The following is a 20768-nucleotide window of genomic DNA, read 5'->3' as shown; positions in this document are numbered from 1 at the left end:
GCAGCCTCAGGTGATAATCTACCTTACTGTTCATACACATTATTTACAGATTTACAGGCTTAATTTGGCTACAATTGAAAATTAATAGAGATCAAAGCAAGGTTTTAAATTGCAGCAGTTTTCCAGGCAAACTCTAGAGGTACCGACTCAATCCGACTGAGATAAGCTGGTCTGAAGCAGATCTCGACGAGTTGTTTGTGTAGAGCGGGGACTGAGTTTGAAAAGCAGTTCTGAAAAGAGCTATTTTTAAAAACTGTTCATGCAAATAGCATCATCAGGGGTATTCCTGGAATAAAGGTGTATTTTTCAGGAATAAATGGGGTTTGAGAGCTTGAAATGTTTGGCAAAGGTGGTTTGGTAGCTGGTATATTTTAGATTTTATTTATTTTTTTTTTTTCCTTACTTCTGCTGATTCAATGTAAGTCCAGACAGAAAATCCCTGAAAACCCACAGATATAAATTCAGTGCTGGTTGTTTTCAAGCTTTCCCAAGCTGATGAAGCATTTCAGCTTCAGCTGCTCAGTTCCCTTGGAGGAAGGACACGTCTCTGCTACGTGTGCTGAATGCAGGGGACGTTGACTGGCTGCTGCCATCAAAAGGGATGAGGTGCTCTCCAGGCACCTCTGCTTGTTCTTGTTGATGGTCAGAGGGCACTTGCCTCTGCACTGATGTGTCTGCAGAGTTTTCTCTAACACAAGAAACTGCTCAAAAACAGGAGAAATGGATCTGAAGGAAGTGGCCTACAGCTGCTGCAGTTTGTCTTAGCCCCCAGAAAAAAGAAAATTGACTAGGGGGACTTCACGTTTTAGTATGTTTGTAACTTGTATCTCCATGTTCACTTCAACACTGGAGAGAAGGCCCTGGTTGGGACCCCAGGCTCCTCTCCCATGTGTTCTCCAGGCTTCCGTGAACCCTTGTTGGGGAGAAGAGAGGGAAGCTGAGCTGTGAGCGGCCACAACCCTGCGGCCACCATCAAAGCACATGTTGCTTGTGCTGGTGTTAACTGGGAGGGCGGAGGACGTGCCACTGGCTTTTCAGTTATCCCATTCAGGGGATCCTGACCAGGCTGCTCAAGTGACCTCAAAGTTATTGTCTACCAAAACCTACTATTTTCAGAACAACATTTGTTTTTCTACTCAGGATGGATTAAATTGCATGCATGTGTGCACATACACATGCACGCACACACATACACACAAGATGCTTTTCTATAAATTTTCTGAAGTCCTTTTCTGTATTAATAAATCCATTCTCTTTTCAATAATTAGGTGGGATTTTCTGTAGAATTTGGCATGAGTATATTCAGTTTTGAATGGACTGTTCCTACTCTGATTATGGATTATTATTCATACTTAATTTTGCATTATTTACCGTTAGGATGGGAATGCCTGACATCGTTGGACTGGCTGATAGCCCCCTGCTGAGATGCTGTCATGCAGCAGCGCCTGCCCTCTCACCGGGAATAGATTTAGACCCTGGGAGCCACATCCCACATTGCAGCAGTTGTCCCTGCACCACCAAGCAGCCTGGGGCTGTTCTGCATTCCCAGCTTGGGTACTTATTTCAGGGTAAGCTGGGCTGCCATGTGGGGGTGCTGTCCTTCTCCACTGACGACAGATTCTAGACAATTTAGGTATTTTAAATGCCTAGTTTGTAGTTTGGTTAAAATCAGGTGAGAGGAATCCTGCCCCAGGTAGTCAGTGGCTTTGTAAATCAGGCTTTGTAAATCGTAGCTGTTGAGAATAAATCACTTCTCTCAGGTGAGAAATGAAACTGCAACATTATTGACATCCCTCAGGGTCATGACAGCAAAAACTAAGCCTGTTTGGGTAACATGGTGCTGGGCAGAGGCCATTCTTCACCATGTTTGTATAGCAGCCTGCACAGTACAAATAGCAAATGGGATTTCATCAGAGGACTTGTTGTCATAAGTTAAAACTTTTTTAAAGGGAATGTTAAATTTAGAACAACTGTCAAGCTTATGATGGATCATTTTTCTGTATGTGAAGCAAATAGAATTTCAGAAAAGCCTTTTTTTTTTTTTTTTTTTTTTTTTTTTTTCTTCTTCTTCCTTAGAATTGGTAAATTTTAATTCTAGAAAGTGCTTGTATCCATCTTCTGCAGTATCTTAACAAGATAATTCCTACATGAAATTGCAATTACTGAAACAAACTTCTGGTTCTTTTCCCAGCTCCTATTCTTACAGAGTAGTTCTATTGCTTTTAGTAGAGACTGTGACAATGGCAAGTGACCTCATGAACACCACACAGTCTCATGTCTTAGCTAGGGAATTGCTTGCCAAATTTGCATTTTTTTTTCTTCCTGGACAAACTCCTTTAACACAGCTAGGGGTCAGAAAGACCATAATTAGAAAGTGATGAGTTGTTCAAATACAGCCAAAAATCCAGCTGGGAGACCTGAATTCATATTACAGGCGATGAGGCATGTGAAAAAACAAACAAACAACATACCTGCTGACCCTGTAATTTCTTCATTCAGGTAGATTCCTCCATCCCTGTAAAACCTCATTAACTTCTGATGAGCACAATTAGTATTCAAAACGTTGGGAAAAGGGATAAAGCTGGAGATATTTCCCGCTCCATTTTGCCACTGTCATCTTTCAAAGGAGAATCGGGTTATAACAGTTCTGCCATAGCAGTTGGGGCATGGAGAAACATTTGCTTCAAAAGATGCACTGAAACAATGCATGCTGTGTTGTCATGTAAAATTTCAAATAATTACTGCCCGCTCCAGGACAGGCACCATGTGTACAGGTGTATCTGCATGTGAGTGGTGGTGTGCCTACACCCTGGCAAATTTTAATAGCCTTTTTTTATAGCCTTTTAATAGCCTTTTAATTTCTTCCAAAATACATGTTTTGCCATTTTAGAGTATACTCTTCCCCATTCCCTTCCCAACTATCGCAAATATTTTATGAGTAAAACTCATTGGTATTTTTGAACTGAATTTGCAAATAGTTTAAATCCTCCAAAACTACATTTTTCAAAACAGATGAGTTGAATTGGTTTTATTCAGCTCTAGCCTTGATTTTGTTCCAAGGTATTCACTTTATTCATTCTTGGACAGGAACTGACTGATATTTGGTGTCTTTATTTTAGCAGGAGTTATCACAGATAACTCAGATAACTGCAACAATGCAGACAGCCTTTTCAGAGGTTTTACCTGTCCAGTTCAAATGCCCTATAGAGAAGGGAAACCATGAGTTTCCAGAGGCTTGTAACCTACCATAAAAGCATTGATCTGCTTATCAAATTTAATCCATTCTCCAAAGATCATAAGAATTACCGATTGTCAATAAGACTGTCAGAAATTGTTGATTTTTTTTTTATCGTTTTAATATACTTTCCCCAAATGTCATTCTTGGAAGCAGTGGAATTGTTCTTCTGCAGCTCCTAGACAAATATAATGGTCAGCTTGCAGCTTACTTTCAACATGGAAAATTTCAGCACAAGTTGTTCTCACTCAAACATGTTTTAAGCACACTGGACACTGGGTCTTCAAATAGAAAGATACAAGGAAAATTGCTGCTGTATCTGACATCCACATACATAATGTATGTACTTTCTGGGTTTTGAGCAGCCTAACTTGATCCTGCACAATGCTTCAAATGAAGTGGGAAGAAGTGTGGTACACTCATGAAAAGTTTTCATGAGTGTACCACACTATTTTCAGGCCTGTTTTCTGCTCCGGAGATGCTTTGAGGAGCTGCTGAAGGGATACCAAAGGCACGTAGCTGCCAGAGAAGTTTTACTTGACGAATCATGGTGTTTTCATAGCCTGCCTCTAAATGCTGTTAATGAAAAGAATGACTTTGGGCAGCCCAAACCTGTGTCCATCAAAACAGTCTTGCCAGCCAGACAGCCAGTCTAGAGGTTAGCATGACCTGCTGCTTTCAGGGTAGCTTGCTGTGGAGAAGACAAATAGCTTCTTCCCCGAACTCAGTGGTCACAACACACGGGAACAACACACTGAAAGCAAATAGGTTTCTGAAACATCCTTGCTTAAATTTTCCTCTGAAATTCTTGCCCCTGGCAGGCTTCATTCGTGATGCTGGGGAAGTTACTGTATAGAAACGTGCATGAGGACAACGATTCCTGCTCTTGACTTCTCCTTGCTGTGTCCAAAAAGGCCGCAAGCTTGTTCAGGCAGGATTTCTCCTGCTGTGTGGGTACTGGGACCTTTGCTTCCTGTGCTGCTGTTTGCTAGCAGGAGGGCTCAGGCAGCAATAGTCAGCACAGGTCCCTTCCACCTTGCTCCTAAATGCCTGCTGTCAGCCACTGCTGGAGAGGCGCAGCAGATGGGTGATCAGGTGCATCTGGATTTTAATCTCTCTCTACGAGGAACACACAGGCCTTGAAATATTCTGTTAAGCAAATGACTGCTAATGAGGTGTGAAGCCCCTAATCAGGATATATGCCTCATTCTGCCATTTGTAGTTCTTTCACCCCCCGTGCCCCCCCCCATTGAATCCCCCCCCCCCCCCTTTTTTTTTAATTTTCCGGTAGGCATCAATTAGGTGAGGGCTTTTCATTTGAAACATTGAGATTTGTACTTGGCCTGCTAAGGCTGTCAGGTCTAGTTTGCTGCTGAACAGTTCATGCTTTGGTGCTGGACAATGCATGAATGTTTAAATTGCTTGAAATGTCTAATTGAATTATCCTCAAATTACAAATCAAAATGGGAAAGGCTGTCTCTGGCTCACAGGCTCGCTCACTTGGATGTGTCTGCCATACTGCTGCTTTTCTTTATATTTTCTTTTTTACTTCCTGCTATGGCTGTGTTAAATGAAACCTTAAATACTGAAAGCATTTATGTGTGCATGTGTAGGGGGAAGTGATGCTGAACTTAGAGGGAAATTTATTCACGTTCTGGCTCAAAGTTCTTTTTGTGCTGTACAAAACCCAGTTCATGAAATTTATTTCAATGCATAAGAAAGCAAACAGCCAGCTGCTATTTACAAAGAAACTTTCTTTCTCTTTCAGCCACTATGATATATAATATAAAATACTTTCAGGCAGATAAATATTAACTTAATTAATAAGTTAAAGCACTTAACAGTTAAAGCACTTAACTGCTTTTTATGGATGCTTACAGATGCTTACAGATTAAGGAAATGAACAAGTCAGAAAGAAGACTAAATGTATCTAGCCAGCACTCATAATAAAATCAGCTTGTTATAGCCTTGCCGTTTATACAGTGAGGTAGAAACTAAAGTCTATAGGATTTTCATTTATAAATTGTTGGGAGAAGCAGAGCTGGGTCTCCATGGATCCCATGGACCACATTCACCATGTTCATCCCCTTCCCCAGCAGCACTGGAGGCTAATCAGAAACTGGTCAATGCAATTATGTGTCTTTCATGGGTGTAATACCTTTATGGCATTTTATAATATACAGTGAAGCAGGCTTGACTGCTCACCTGCAACCTTAGTTCTGTACTTAACTTGTTCAGTGACCGTACCAGCAGGACTAAGGGGTGTTGGTGCCGCATCCTGATCCAAGCAGCAGCACCATCCCTCCCTCTCCCCAGGAATTCCCCCTTCAGGGGCTGCATGCTTCACCCAGGCGTTGCTGCCTCCCTGCTCCGTGGCTAGGCACAGAGCCCTTGCTGGTGCTCACTGTGCTGTGCAGACTCTCTTGGTGGGATGGGCTGGGGCAGGAAGATGCTGCAACAGCACTGCTGACATGCTCGGAGTAATCAGGAGAATTGCTAATCCCAGTGGCTATGCCACACATGCCATGGTGCAAGGCAGGAGAAACATGACAAATGTTTAAATGTGATAGTGAGTGCTTTTGTATTAACTCTGACCAAAAATAAATTCAGAACATGCCAGGAATCTTGGTATTAATATTCCCAGTATTTTTTGCCTGAATGCTAACAAAATTAATTAGATTCAGGTCACTTTCAAGGGCAACTTCTCTGCTAGCTTGCAATTAGGTAATTGTTTTTGTGCTTTAAAACTGTTTGAGGATATAATAACTATGAAAGCACAATAAGGAAATGGCTTAGATATCTTTATTTTAGATCATCTTTATTAAGTGGAAGACCATCTCTGAGGGGTATTTTTGATAGCAAAGAAATATCTATTATTAACAAGAATGTTGACACACTGATGACTTAAGACTAATACATCAGGTCTTTTAAAACACAGGATTGTTTTGAGGGGCAAAGATTGCACCTGCATGAATCAAGCATGCCCAAATCAGAGCCTCTTTCAGAAAAGGAGAAAGATGTTATTTAAAACTAATTGTACTGGACATCTATTAAAATGATGTAGACCTTGGCAATGCATGTGTCCAGATGAAACCAGTGAAATGCACTTGATAATGATTGTGTATTACCAAAATCACATAATACACCACATCTCCCTCATTATAAATCTCTCGCTCCCTCTCCAAATAATATTAAAACCCAGTAATCTAATTACTCTCTTGGTATCATAATGTTGGTTCCCAGTGGTGGGCCAGTGGAGGAAGAGCACACCAGGCAACACCAGGCTTTTCTGCATGGAAAGTTATTTACTGTGTCTCCTATTCTTATTTTCAGTGAGTCTCAAAACATACCCACAGTTTTTAGGTTAGGAGATCTTCTACTATGTTCCAGTCTAGTCAGATTTGCACCAAATACTTACCAAAGAGCACCAGTCATTTGGTCATCTTTTAAGATGCTCATCCTTTGGTTCATGTGACCATTTCACTTGGACTAGAGCACATAAATAGTCAAATGCGGATTTTGGGTCGATACTTTTATTGTTACTAGGACTTGAGGGTCCTCACCTGAATATCAACACCTTTGTCTGCAGAATGGTGTCCAAGCAGTCTCTCCCCAGTTTCCCCAGCTGTGTAAGTTTCCTCTTCCCAGTGACATGCTGCTTCCTCAGCTACAGGCTGGAGGTATGGATGTTGAACTGTCAGCTTTGATGCCTGAAGCAGAGACAAATGTCTGCTGGGGGCATTTTCTTTCTCAGTGGTCACAGGGTGATTGTAATGTGGAAGCTTTCTTTCACAGAACACAGCTGATAGTAAAGTCTGGTGGATGTCACAGTACGTGGCATAATGGTTGTTGCTGTAGTTTATTAAGCTGCCACCTGCTCAATTTACATGTGTGTTGGCTTGGGGTTTGTTCAGATCTAGAGATCCTATAAATGGAGATATAAAATCATTTACTAGGGAACAATAAAACCTACTGAGCTCCAGGAATTTGGCAGACAAATATTTGTACCACGAGGAAATCCCATTTTAGGAATTAAAGGCAACCAAGATGCCTCCACACTTGAAATAAATTTCCCCCATATAGGCCCACATACAGCTGACCTCGTTCAGGCACCTGAAGGTACCCAGGGAGTTACTTTAGGCTCCCTGTTGGTTGAAGAAGCAGGAATCCTGCTGTGAGGGGATGGCTCAGGTTGGTGATGGCTTTAGAAACCCTCACAGATTGTATTCTTCTCCTCTGTCTGTTAAAGGAATAATATTATGTGGGGTGAATCCTGGTTAAAAGATCCACATTTGCTTCCTATAGGTCCCAGTGGATCTTTTGAAGCTTGGGTCAATGATTTGCTTTTGTTCTTGTGTGGAAAAGGGAAGGTTAAGCCCACATGATGAGTTAGAATTATTGCTGTACATTATTTCTTGCATCAAAACCCCCTCAGGCACTGAGTATAATGTGAAAAGAAAAAAAATCTTAAACAAAAGAGAATTAGGGAAACTTGCAGCACCTCAGGCATAATAAAGAGAGAGGCTTTCTTGAGCTTTGGGGGTGCTGCAGGAATGTGTTAGTGCAATTCCCTAGCTCACAAAGCACTGGCTTTTGGACCCAGTTTCCTGCCACTCACTGATGATGGCAGTAAATTCCTCCTCTGCCAGCACTGCTCAGTGGAGGGCTCTGGGGTAAGCACGGGGTAGGCAGGGACACAGAGAGCTGGGCCATGCAGCTAGTGCTGGGGCATGGCAGAGAAGGGGTGAGGGTGAGAAACAGGCCGGGCCCAAAATCTCATGGCAGTGCATGAGTCTGGGACTGAAACTGCAGGGTTGGATGAGATGGACCCAGAACCCAACCAGACACTGGCATGAGCAGCAGCCAGAAGCTAAACTGAAACCAGAGCAGAAAGCTCTTTTAAGCAAGCTTAATTCAGGCAGCAGGAGAAGTGCCTCAACAGGCACTGCAGTTGTTCCTCCCGGCAGTATTTCTCTTTACCATGTCTCAACCCTCAGCTACATAACCCACAGGACACAGGAAACTTTTTACAAGTACATTTTTATTTAAAATAAAAATTAATTATGGTGCCTTTTTAAAATAGGGTACTGCACAATCTGTATATGCAACACAGTTTTTGGTATGGAACATACTTATTGAGCAATATCCTTAAATGCTAAATATACATTAATGGCTTGTTTGAGAAACATGACAACATTAATTCTGATATTTTTTCTCTTTAGTCATTTAACCACTGATACAGATTTCCTATAAACAATATTCGTTTTCATCTGTACATGTGGTACACAGTCAAGAAGGCAGATCTTAGAATATTTACATTCATGCATTGATTTAAACACACTATTTTGTAGTTTAAAATAATATATTTTTGTTTGTACAGATGCAGGAAGTATTGTAAATACATATCTACCACAGGCCTGATTCTCCATTGCTTGGCAGCATCTATGGTCATTACCTGGTTGGAGCAGCAGGGCCACGCTTGCTTCACATGCTGTGCATGACCATATGGCATGCAAGACTGGACAATTAGGTCTCTGCCTAGATATATATCAACATATTTATATCTTAGAACTCTCCTCTTTCCTTCCGTGTCTGTTTTTGCAGCATCTACGTGAGGTGGAGATGCTTTCCTGGTCACACCTCTGCGGTGGGTCTGCGCCAGGAAGGGCCACATGGCCGAGGCTTCCCGCAACAAGCGGACACCTCAGCTCGGCCTTCCTGGTGTTGTGGAGGACCGAGGAAACAATGCTTGGCAGCTCAGACCCTTAAAGTGCAGTCTCTGCTTGTGTCTGCTAGTGGTGATGCTTGTAGAAAAGAAATTTTGAGTTAATGCTCTCCCTCAGATTTAAAAAAAAAAGCGGTTTTCTATTTTGTGAGGCTGCCTGGTGGTGGTCAGAGGGGTCAGAGCACAGCAATCGACTTCTGTCTAGAAACAGGCCACCTTTGCATCTGCCGAGGATCTGGCCATTTTGTGAATGGAGCTTTACAGGACCTTTCTGCGTCTGATATTTTGGTGGCTAAAAATAAACTTGCAATGCTTGTAGAGCTGTATTTTGAGTTGCCAGTTCCCTAGATCCAGGGTCACTGCTCAGTGAGGCCCTTATCCATCAAGACCTTTCCTTTCCTTTTGTATTTAATTATAGTACAATAAGGAAGCACAGAAGGCTGTTTTAGAAAAGCATCCCAAGTAGTCTGTGGAGTGTTAAACAAACTCTTAAGCCACATCAGAAAACTTCAAAAATCATTCCTCAGAGACACTGCCTTTCTGGCCTCACTTTTCTGAAGACTTAATCTGCTTCCAGCATACTTTTCCAAGTGACTTTCTGAAGATCACCTTAATTTTTTGGTATATTTACTGCATTCAACTGTATTTGTATGCACAGAATTCTACAATAATGGCAGCAAAACTGCCCCAAAAAGAATTTCCCATCTCTGCCAGCAATGCAGCTGTGTAAGTGCTGAGAACAAGGACTCTGGAGAAGCAGAGGAGCAACTCCCAGCCTGTCTGCTGCTCTTCTGTGGCCAGTGGATTAATGAAACACACTGGGGATTGTTTGCTTATGAAGTACCTTGGAAAGTGTGAGTATTATGGCGATGATGTGCCCAGATACATTTATTTAATATCAGCATGTTGGATATGATGACAGTGTAACTCTGCCTATGCAAGTAAGATACATATACATCTCTCAAAATACTGCCACAGAGCTGTTAAGTATTTTTATCTTGACTACACAGATGGATAAATTGAGGCACAGAGAGGCAAAATTACTTGCTAGTAAACAGCAGAGTTGGAAATAGATGCCAGTCCCCATGTGTGGCTTCTTGAAACGTGCTGCCTTCCTGCTCTGCATGAAGCCTGTTCCACTGAGGAGACCTCCGGGGCAGTAGGGGAGGTTTGCTCATGGGTTATGTCATACACCATGGTTTTCTCTCAGTAAGGACATTTTACCATTGACATCAAAGAAAATAAGACAGAATCCACTGACCATTTCTTTAGACTTTTTCTTGCAAAAACAGACACATTTTGATGAATATAATGAGCTACAAATCCCTTTTGTGATTTTGGCCTTTTAGAACATGCCTTTAAAGCTTTATTATGAAATAAGTAAAATCAACAACCTTTAGGAGAAAGTGCTAATCCTGAGCCCATATCATGCTAAACTCATCTGCATTCATACTTATACTCTCAGCTAAACATGCAACCAGTCTCAAACTATGACACATTTAGGCAGAAACAACTGGAGTAAAAAAAGAAAGGCAAACATAGGTAACTACACCAAAATAAATATTATAGCTTTAAAAATATTCTAGAAATATACTTGCAATATTTTTATTATAGTATTTAGGGGCTAAGTGCTTTAGGCAATCAACATTTGGGATACTAGACTCAAAATGTAAATTCTGTCATTTTAATCCCACTTTGGATCTAAGAGCATATCACTGTATCTTGTGCAAGCACACAATATAAATATGGCAGGAAATGATCATAGTTTTGGGCAAAAGGTTACTTGTTCCCTTTCACTTTTATAATTCACTTCTCAAGAAGGTCTAGCCTTTAAAAATAATTTTATGTAGCTAAACTTCTACATAATGGTGACAGGCTAAAAAGCTAAATGAATAACTCCATAAATTTCTCAACAGCGGTATATAGCAGCATTTCATTTTATCATTGAAAAGATACTTATATTTACATATATCCTATTGTTCAATAGGTAATAGAAAACTAGAGATGGGCCTGAGCTGAAAATGCTGATTCAAGCATCCCGGAGCTTTTTCAGGGAAGGTCTGCAGAACATTGTCTTCCTCTACCATCAGGCCAAGCTCTACATCCCAGAGATAGACCAAATGCAGACAGGAACACGTTCAAAATCAAGATCTGCTTTCTGCAGTTCAGGCACATCCTTACATAAAACTGAAAGCATTGGTGTGTTGCATTACCGATGGACGCGATGGCTGGGGAACAGCCACATCCCAGACCAGGAGCGGGTTGGCCCCTGAGAGTTACTCACAGACACGGAGACCCAGTGGTATTGGTGCTTGATGTCCAGACAAGAATCCAAGGTGCACATTTGTCTTTCACTGCGTCACTACTTTCAGCACAGAGGTAAATGGAGACATACATGTGGAGGTGTGACACAAAGAAAAGTTTTCAGGAGGTGGGTAAAGACCAGTGGCTCGGCCAGTCCAATTGCCTTTATCCTAAGGGTTGCTTACTGAGTCTAACCTGAGATCCTAAATGAAATGGATTTGGGTGGATTCAGCTTTGCTTTAAGTAGTCTGCAATCCATGTCACGGAAAGTACAACACTAAGCTATTATGCTGAATTTGGCATGACTGGCAGTCTCTCCCAGGAGAGGCAGAGACTGAGTTAACATGGGCACAATCAGCTTACAAGGCCCTCAAAAATGGTCCTCTAAGCCAGATCTACAACATCCTTGGTGGGTCATTTCATGAGACTTGACACTTTCAGGAAACAACACTCATCAGTGAAGGAAAAGGACTCCAAAGGGCTGCTCATCCTCTCTACAAAATCTCACCCAAATGCTCACTCCAAGATGTAAACAAAATCTTTCATGTAGGGGTTTCCCTGGCGAATCAGTGTGATGCAAACACAGGGAAATGTGTAGACTTTCACAAAGGAGGGACTTTTTAAAAGATAAAAAGGATGTGATGTGGAAAAGGAGGCTAACTGTAAAGTAATAATGTTCAAAGCACCTCTTAATAATATCTCTCTTTCATTAGCAATGCTAATTGCTAAAATAAAATGCTAAAATTGATTTATTTTGCCTGAAAAGTCTTCAGCCTTGGAAATTGCATAGTCACCAGACCGCAGATGAATTTCCTGGTCACAAGTTCAGTCACAAGTTCATCCAACTTTTGGTTCCTTGATGGCTTAACGGATTTTTTTTCCCTTTTTAATAATGAAGTAATAAAAATGATAAGAATGAGTGAAGTATAAGGATACAAAGCTGCTAGGTTCTAGGTGAAAACACTGCACGGGCTGGCGAAGCATGTAGGTGACAGCTCCCACCCTTGACCCTCAGACACATTTATAATAAACTGCTGCCACTCTGGCAGATCACCTTCTCCTTGAAAGACCCTATTTAAGGAGCTTTTTGTGGGCACCCAGTTCAAACTAAACAGTAGGTGGAGAGGAAGCAGGAGGCATCGTGACGTTGCTTTCACGACGTGCAGCATGCGATGCCTATGCCTTTGTGTTGCCTTTTCTCTGGGCAGCCTGGACAGGTGAATTTATCCTCCCTTGGAGAAGCAGCAAGCCTGAAGAGCAGCCTGCTTTTCTCTTCTTAGTCACTGATGCGTGCGCTATTTCTGAAATGAAGTCCGTGGCCACAGAGCCCCTTTCGGTGCCTTATTTCACCCACCTTGCATACTCCATGCGTGTGCTTTAAAAGTTTACCACCTCCTGCACCTCAGTGGGGTTTCAGGGATTATACGACCGCACTGTTGTCAACTGTTTTGTTGTTTTGGGAGGAGGTCATTGCATATTCAGCCCGACTGGTTCCGTTCTCTTCTTTTCTCATGGGTTTCCTTAGGTGATCCCAGGTTCAGTGATGTATAGGTAGGGTGGGGGGAGAAGAAAGGACACAGATAAACATTGTCAATACAGAAAATCAAGGAAATTTAAAGTACATTATAACAGTGAATATTTCCTCTATTTTCCCTTTCTGAGCACAGGTCAAATCAGCAGTTAAATTTTGTCAAACCTTATGATTCAGCTGGAAAGTGAGGGGTCTGGTCCTAAGCCACATGCTGGGCTGTTGGTCTCCTCATGTCAGCTTATGTATAGATACTGGTGTGTGTGTTGAATGAAATGAAAGCTGCCCGGAGAGCCCTCCTGCATGGGGCCATGTATGTTCCCAGCTCTCCACTGCCACCTTTATCCCTGGAGCGCAGGCACTGGCTGAGGCTCTGCCTTGGGCAACTCCTGGGCCTTTTGCCTTGAAGTGCCACATCATTCAAACTGTGATGATGGCCAGTCGTGTTCACTGAGGACCCAGCTCACCCAGCAGTCATTATAAAACCACTGTGTTCAGTCACTAGGAGAGGACTTGTCTGAGCAGGTGTCAATATGTACATCTGTGGTGGCCAGGCTAGACTCTCTTCACAGTCAGTGGACAGAAAGAGGTACTTTTAAAACATGATTCTGATCATCTTAAGTGGATACCCAAAATATGTCAGAGGCATTCCTGTTTCTCCATATGGCTTGTGAAGGAGGCCTAGTTAACCAGTTCAGACAGAGAAGTCCATCTAGGTGTTGAAGCTAGTGACTGAAAACACAGTTCCTGCTATGATCTGCCAGTCCCCCAACACCAATCACTGAAGCATTTCCCTTTGTATTTAGTGGTCATTGGCACCATTTGGTAACACTGTCTAGATCCAATAATGCTAATCGTGAGGCAATTCAGCAAATGCTCAGCAAGTGCAGAAAACCAACAAAAATCTGCAAATCACTGAGTAAAAGCATCTTCTTTGGGATTTTAAAGTGACTCTGAAAGGGAAGACCTGAGCATAAGTCCTATAACAGACCTTGTTACATCATGGATTGTTTCCTCCACAATTTCTCTCCTCACAAGTGGCATGGCCTTTATTTAAAGACAAAGTTTTATACACAGTAAGAGGCAAAAGCTCTGTGCTTTCCATGTAGATACCTCATCCATTAGTGCCTTGAGTTCAAGATGCTTGTAAGAGCAAAAAGAACACTACATACACACATATAATGCAACATTTTCTGCTAATGTTCTTGGCATTATTTAACAATGCAAACATCAATCAATAAAAATAGTTAAGCACATTTAATTTCAGCAGATAAAGGCATTAGTGAAAGGTTTATGGAGAATGACTACAGGAAGATAAAATTGTTTCTCTTGTAATGTTGAAGAAGATAACTCTGACTATGGTATCTTACTCCCTAGTAAGGGTTAAGGCTTGTTAATATTAGCTGTGGTTTCAGCTGTTAGAGAATTAAAATGGAAGGGAAGGTGAGCCTAAGAACTCTACTGAACCCCTTTTCAGCTGCTAACATGCCATGCCTGCCTATATCTGACACGAGATCCTGAGGCTCTGTCTTTCATACCATTGTAAAGCACTGATCCACTCCACCACATCTCTCAGCAGAAGTGCAGAGGTAATATTCCCCTCATTTCTCCTGTTTACCCCTTCTTTCTTTATTTTGCTGTCCTATGTGTTTCTGCCCTACCTCCCCCCTCCCCCTTTCATTTCCTGCCTGGCCTCTTTCTTTCCTCAAGAATTATCCCCTAGAAGTGATTTCAAGAATGGCCAAGAGAAAAGAAAGTTTAGTCCTCCTGAAACTCTGCTCTGTTTCCCTTCTTCCCCTTTTTTGACTTCTGTTTCTGGTCTCCAGGAGCTCTTTTACCTCCCCTGCCTGGAGATTTGTTTGTTTGGAGACTGCCCTCCGACAGTGAGACCCTTCTGAAGAGGCTCCCTGTGATATTGTATGACCTATACTAGAATGAACCAGAACTTATTTTTTTTCAGAGCCTGAAAATAGCAGAATGGAGATTTTATTGGGGTTCTGCTGTCTCTGCAGCCCCAACATCCTCCTCTGCTTTATCGACTACTCAGGGTCAGTGTGAGTAAAACAGAGCAACTGTCTTGGGTCTCAATGAAATGGCAACCTGAGGTGTTTATTTATATAGAATCCTAGAATCTTTCTGGTATTTTGCAATTTTTAAACCATGCTTTGGCATTAGGGCACTAGCTCTTTCAGTGTTGCCAGCTCTGTGTATCACTACCTCCTCTTTTTTTCCCTCAGATTTTGTTGGCTGTTGTGATCACAGTATACAGTTTTCCTCTTATACACCAAGGAGAACCCTATTACCCTATTTTGAGCCTGATAAGCAGGTTATGCATGATCTTCCTATATGTAGGATTCCAAGCCCTTTCAGATTAAATGCTGTGGCCCTGCATTTATGCATTTTTATTTCAAGGTTGCTCTTCACTGGCAGGGAGGGATGGGTCGAATTAGTGAGGGAATGAGCAGGGAACTGTTCATATCTGGCATACTCACTTGGTGGCAGGTGAAACAGGCTGTTTGCTAAGTGGTTTGCACTGATTTACGGTATGATTTGCTACACATCATGCTTTGATGTTTAGCAAGCAAGTTGGTGCACTCTTCATGCAAAACATCTGTGAATGAAAAGTAAATGCAACTCTGCACTGCTTAGTACACGCCTGAAATGATGCATCTGAGTCCATAACGAGCTCTCCACCATGTATGCATTAATTTGCATGAGTCCTAAAATCAAGAAAGCATCAAACAGCCATTTAATAGTGCATTTCCCAAGTTAAGCTTCCATTTCTGATGAGGTTCTGATCACATTTAATGATAAATCTCATTTGTCAAGGAAATTCATATTGGCTCGTACCAGCTCTCTGCAGTCCTGTGTAAAGGTCAATGTAACAATGCACAGTCAAACAGAATTTGTAGGTTTTTGTCTTTAGGAAAGCTCTTAGAGAAACTCTGTGTTTTAACCTGGCAGGCAGCTAAGCACCACAGAGACATTCACTCACTCCCCCCTCAGTGGTATGGGGGAGAGAAATTGGAAAAAGTTAAAAATGTGGGTTGAGATAAAGACAGTTTAGTAGAACAGAAAAGGAAGGGAAAATAATAATAACAATATAATAATAATAATGAAAATACAAAACAAAATATGAACAATACAATTGCTTACCACCTGCTGACTGATGCCCAAGCTATCCCCAAGCAGTGGCTTACCCCCTCTGGCTACCCCCTACCCCCCAGTTTTATTGTTCAGCATGATGCCATATGGCATGGGATATCCCTGTGGTCAGCCTGGATCACCTGTCCTGGCTGATTCCCCTTCCAGCACCCTCAGCCAGCAGGCTGGGTAGCATGAGAAGCAGAAAAGTCCTTGGCTCTCTGTAAGCACTGCTCTGCAAGTACTGAAACATTGGTGTTAGCACGTGGAGGACAAGAAGGTAATCAGGAGTAGTTGGCATGGATTCACCAAGGGGAAATCATGATTAGCCAATCTGATAGCCTTCTATGATGGGATGACAGGCTGGGTAGATGGGACAATATCAGTGGATATTGTCTACCTTGACTTCAGCAAGGCTTTTGACAGTGTTTTCTCCCACAACATCCTCATAACCAAGCTCGGAAAGTGTGGGGTGGATGAGAGGACAGTGAGGAGGATTGAGAACAGGCTGGGTAGCAGAGCTCAGAGGGCTGTGATCAGCAGTGCAGAATCCAGGAATCCAGTTGGAGGCCTGCAGCTAGTGATGTCCCCCCCCTGGGAATCCTGGTGGCCAAGAAGTTAACCACCAGCCAGCCATGTGCCCTAGTAGCCAAGAAGGCCAATGGTATCCTGGGGCCGCATTAGGAAGAGTCAGGTCAAGGGAGGTGATGCTGCCTCTCTACTCAGCCCTGGTGAGGCCTCACCTGGACTATTGTGTCCAGTTCGGAACTCCCCAGTACCAGAGGGCTATTGAACTACTGGAGCAAGTCCAGAGGAGGGCAACTAAGATGATCAGGGGACTGGAGCATCTGCCATATCAGGAGAGGCTGAGAGACCTGGGACTGTTTAGCATGAAGAATGCTAAGAGAGAATCTTATCAATGTGTAAATATCTGAAGGGACGGTCTCAAGAGCATGGGACCAGACTCTTTTCAGTGGTGCCCAGCAACAGGATAAAAGGGATTGGGAACAAATGGAAACACGGGAAGTTCCAGCTGAATATGAGGAAAAACTTCTTTGCTGTGAGGGTGATAGAGCACTGGAACAGGTTGCCCAGGAAGGATGTGGAGCCTCCCTCTCTGGAGATACTCAAAACCAGACTGGATACAATCCTGTGCAATGTGCTGTAGGTGATCCTGCTTGGCAGGGGAATTGGACTAGATGATCTCCAGAGGTTCCTTCCAACCTCTGTGATTCTGTGCTATCAGCATTATTCCCATCCTAAGTCCAAAACACAGCATCATACCAGCCGCTATGAAGAAAATTAACTCTATTCCAGCTGAAACCAGGACAAGGAAACACAGTTTGGGGCACATGATCCTGTCTACTCACAAAACTCAGCTGGCATGTTTGACCAAACCCTCCCTCCTAGCTTTTGCTGCTGGTGTAAATTCGGCATAGATGTAGGTCTATGCTTGTAATGCAGTTCTGCTGGTAGTGTACTATGGGAGGGTTTGTTCTCATTTGTCTCATTTGCACACATTTAAAAAAAAAAAACGAGTTTTTAGAGAAAATCAATCAAATGATTAGCAAACTGTTTATTTAATCAGGACTTTATTATGTCTTGTTGTTCATAGCCATTTGAAGCATTGAGGAGAATCAGATCACCTAGAAATTGGAATAGAAGCTTTCTCCAAAAGAGTAAACTGCAATGGAGTTTAAAAGACACATCCCAATCCACATGCTCATACTTTTCAAGTTATTTTGTGCTTTTAAGGGATGAGATTATAGAATTAAAAAGTGACTTCATAAGAAGCCTGAACCCTGCTAGTTTTCTACTGCCTGCCTCCATTGCAATGTCTCTGTTGAATGCTGTTGCCCCATAGGCAGCATTCAGGAAGGATGGATCCCAGGGAAACGCAGCCCAGCTAAGAGCGGTTGACTTTGGGCTGGCAGCAGAACAATGTAGGAATCTTAAATTCATCTCCTGCTGGGGCTCTGATGCTCTACTTAGCACTGCCAGAATGCCTGCCTCTGCTTGGGATTTGCTGAGGGAAATGTCTACTCTGCTTCTTACAAAATGGGAATAGAACATAATTTTCCTTTTAAAAAGCAGTCAGAGGAAGAAAAGCCACTTTGCCCTCCGTGCTGTGTGTTGTTTGAGGAGAGGAGACCACAGTAGAAGAAGCTCAGAAGACCACAGTACAAGTCTTTCCTGAATAATGGTACAAAATTGTAAAATGCACTTAAGAAGTTCTACAGGGCAAAATAAACAGCTGGAGACCTGTTCTACCACAAGGGACACCATGACTCATGAGCCCTCCTGTGTTGTTGGTGACTGGTTGTGTGTATGCCTGTCGCTCCCCAGGGCAAAGCGACAGAAGGGAAGAGGCATACCAGGGAGTCGAGATATATCACTTGTACGTGCAATGACTTCAAAGCTACTCTCTATAAGGATAAATATTTAATTAGCTATCAACACATAAAAATTAATGATTTTCAGTAAAATTGGCTCTCATACAACACATCCATTTGCTTTTATAGGATTGGTCTATCCTCATGGGTCTTCAGTGTACTATATCCAAGCTGTCTAGGTACCACTAGTGATCCAACTGTAGCAGCATCTTCTTGAGTTGAAATGGGGTACATAGCTGGTAACTATATTTTCACTCAGTTTCACTTCTCCCAGACTCGGATGTTAACAATACCTGTGGCAGCTATGCTTAGAGCTCTTGGCAAGACTTCGTTGCTGGAAGCCCAGACAGGATGATGTGTGGACTACTGTCACACTTCAAAAAATCCTTATTTAGCAGATACAGGTAGGAATGGAGGAATAAATTTTGTACACAGTTAGTAGACCATCTGTCTCAGTAACCTGAATACTTATAAGAATGCGAAGTAAGTGAATGGAGGGTGTTTACATCTCAGCACTGTGGGCGTTCATCAAACAGCAGTTTGATTCATGCTGGGCATCAGCTACCAGAGATGAATCAGTTCCCATAATAGCAACTGGTGGGAGAAGCAAACTTGCTTTCTAAGACTGTTTTGTGAACAGGACCCCTGCTAGAGAGACTCAATGCTCTGAAGAAAGTTGCTTTCTGGGACACAGCTGTCGAATCTAGAAAGCTTGTGTGCAGCCACCCACCATGTGCCTTGCCTTGTGACTAACCCGGGCTGGCCAGCCTGGTGCTGTGGCCTGGCCACACAGGCACTGTGTCTCCCAATAAACGGGAAGGCAACTTCTCTGGAGATTGTTTTCAGACTCATGGAAAGGGAGTCACATTCTGACTTCCATTTGTCTGTCTCAAAGGGATCAGAAAAGTTCAATCTGGATATTTTTTATTTGTCAATATAAAGATAGAAATCAAAGAAGAAGCCCTAAGGCTTCTAAGACGGACATTCTTTGAAACCTTAGTTTTTCTCTATTTAATTAGTTAACAGCCATATGTGGACCATCAGTCTGTCCAGAAAACAAGCAGCATACTACTCATTAGTCATAGGAAGAGGTTACTAGTTCAGCTACTTCCCACGTACAGAGCAAATGTTTTACAGTTATATTAAAAAGCATCTCCATCTGGACATGTTACTCAATTAGTCTCCTACGTGCAGAAGGGGAGATCTGTACAAGTGCATGAGCTAGAACCAGTATACAAACCAGAAAAGTCTCTTTCACAGCACTGTCAGTCATGTTGCATCAATAGGCTTTGATCTAGCCCCAGTATACCATTTCCTAAGCAGAGTTTTTTGTTTTCTGGATATTCACAGGAGCATTTTCAAGCCCGCAATTTACAGCTGTCTCAGCTCTCCCTCACAGCCATTTTTAGCTGACCAATTTCTGGAGTATATTTAAGTGAGCTCCGCAGGCAAGTGGGTGATTTCCATTTTGGGGTGTTTCACACTCCCCTGTGATAGTCAGATCCCTCTCACTGTGCTCAGATTGAATGTCTAGCCTTTGCTGAGTGCTCCTCTCAGGGAAAACCATTTCCATACAGAGCCATTCTGCAGCTGTTCATCAGCACTTAGAGGCTGTTGGACACTAAAATGCAGTGGGCAGATCTTTTGCAGCAGAGGTGTACCTACCCCAGCCTGCTGAAGTCACTCTGAGTCTATCTGAAGGGAGGATTTGGCCTGTTCAGATTGGAAGTAATTGCAGTAGATTGCTGAGACACACATGAAATTTAAGAAGTGGAGTTTAGTCCTCGTTTATTTTTGGTAGTGCAAAGTCAAAGTAATTCCACAGGCTTTGGTGGACTTGAGCAAGATTTTTTATGAGGCAACAAAGAAAGATCTGTCCCTGGGAGACTAAAGTGATGTAATCACATTTCCTACTCAGCCTTCAATTAAACTAGCTTCAAAATTATGCTCCTTACTTATCACCTACACAAAACCTATCTTAAGGAAGAGAAGCAGCTTTATTATTGGACTATTAACTGAGGTAATTGATAAAAAGTACTTTCAGTCACCTCTCATTCTTTGCGCTCCCTATAATGATCTTTAAAAGGTTTTATTGACTGGAGGGATATGACAGCTGATGTTATCCATTGGGTGTTTTCAGTGCAGAATACATCATCGATATGTTTTGATGACAAAAGGAAATAAAATGAATGGGCCTAATGTGAAACAATGAGCTCATGTTGCTGGCCTTTCAGCCTGGCAAAAAGCCACTAAATGGAAAAAAGAAAGAAGAGAGGTTTAATGCATGGAATGAAGGCACCCTGCTTCTAACAAAGCCAAAACACATCTGGAAGATGGCCAAAACCACAATCAAGCAATGCAGAAACTGCCTGATACTGTCTATATGCATATAGTACCCTGATAACTGGGGCTGTTAGTAACTCTGTTGTGTTAGGCAGG

The 20768-nt window shown here is 42.4% G+C and overlaps 1 protein-coding gene across 2 annotated transcripts in view; it reads right to left on the bottom strand.

The window, feature by feature from the left end:
* Nucleotides 1-10522: 10522 nt before the first annotated feature.
* Nucleotides 10523-20768, bottom strand: part of PRIMA1 (proline rich membrane anchor 1) — a 50856-nt gene continuing 40610 nt past the window's right edge. Inside the window, exons 4-5 of one of the 2 annotated variants that reach the window (XM_032187556.1) lie at nt 15285-15512; nt 12725-12784 (exon numbers count right to left, since the gene is read on the bottom strand). In XM_032187556.1, the coding sequence (XP_032043447.1) occupies nt 15497-15512 (16 nt within the window). In that variant the 3' untranslated portion in view covers nt 12725-12784; nt 15285-15496. Of the gene's footprint in view, nt 12785-15284; nt 15513-20768 lie in introns of both variants that reach the window. The other variant, XM_032187555.1, reaches the window with a different exon arrangement.

This window comes from Aythya fuligula, chromosome 5 (assembly GCF_009819795.1).
Source record: "Aythya fuligula isolate bAytFul2 chromosome 5, bAytFul2.pri, whole genome shotgun sequence".
NCBI classification, from domain to species: Eukaryota; Metazoa; Chordata; class Aves; order Anseriformes; family Anatidae; genus Aythya; species Aythya fuligula.
The sequence above is the reverse complement of the archived record's forward strand: the minus strand, read 5'-3'. Positions and strand labels throughout refer to the sequence as shown.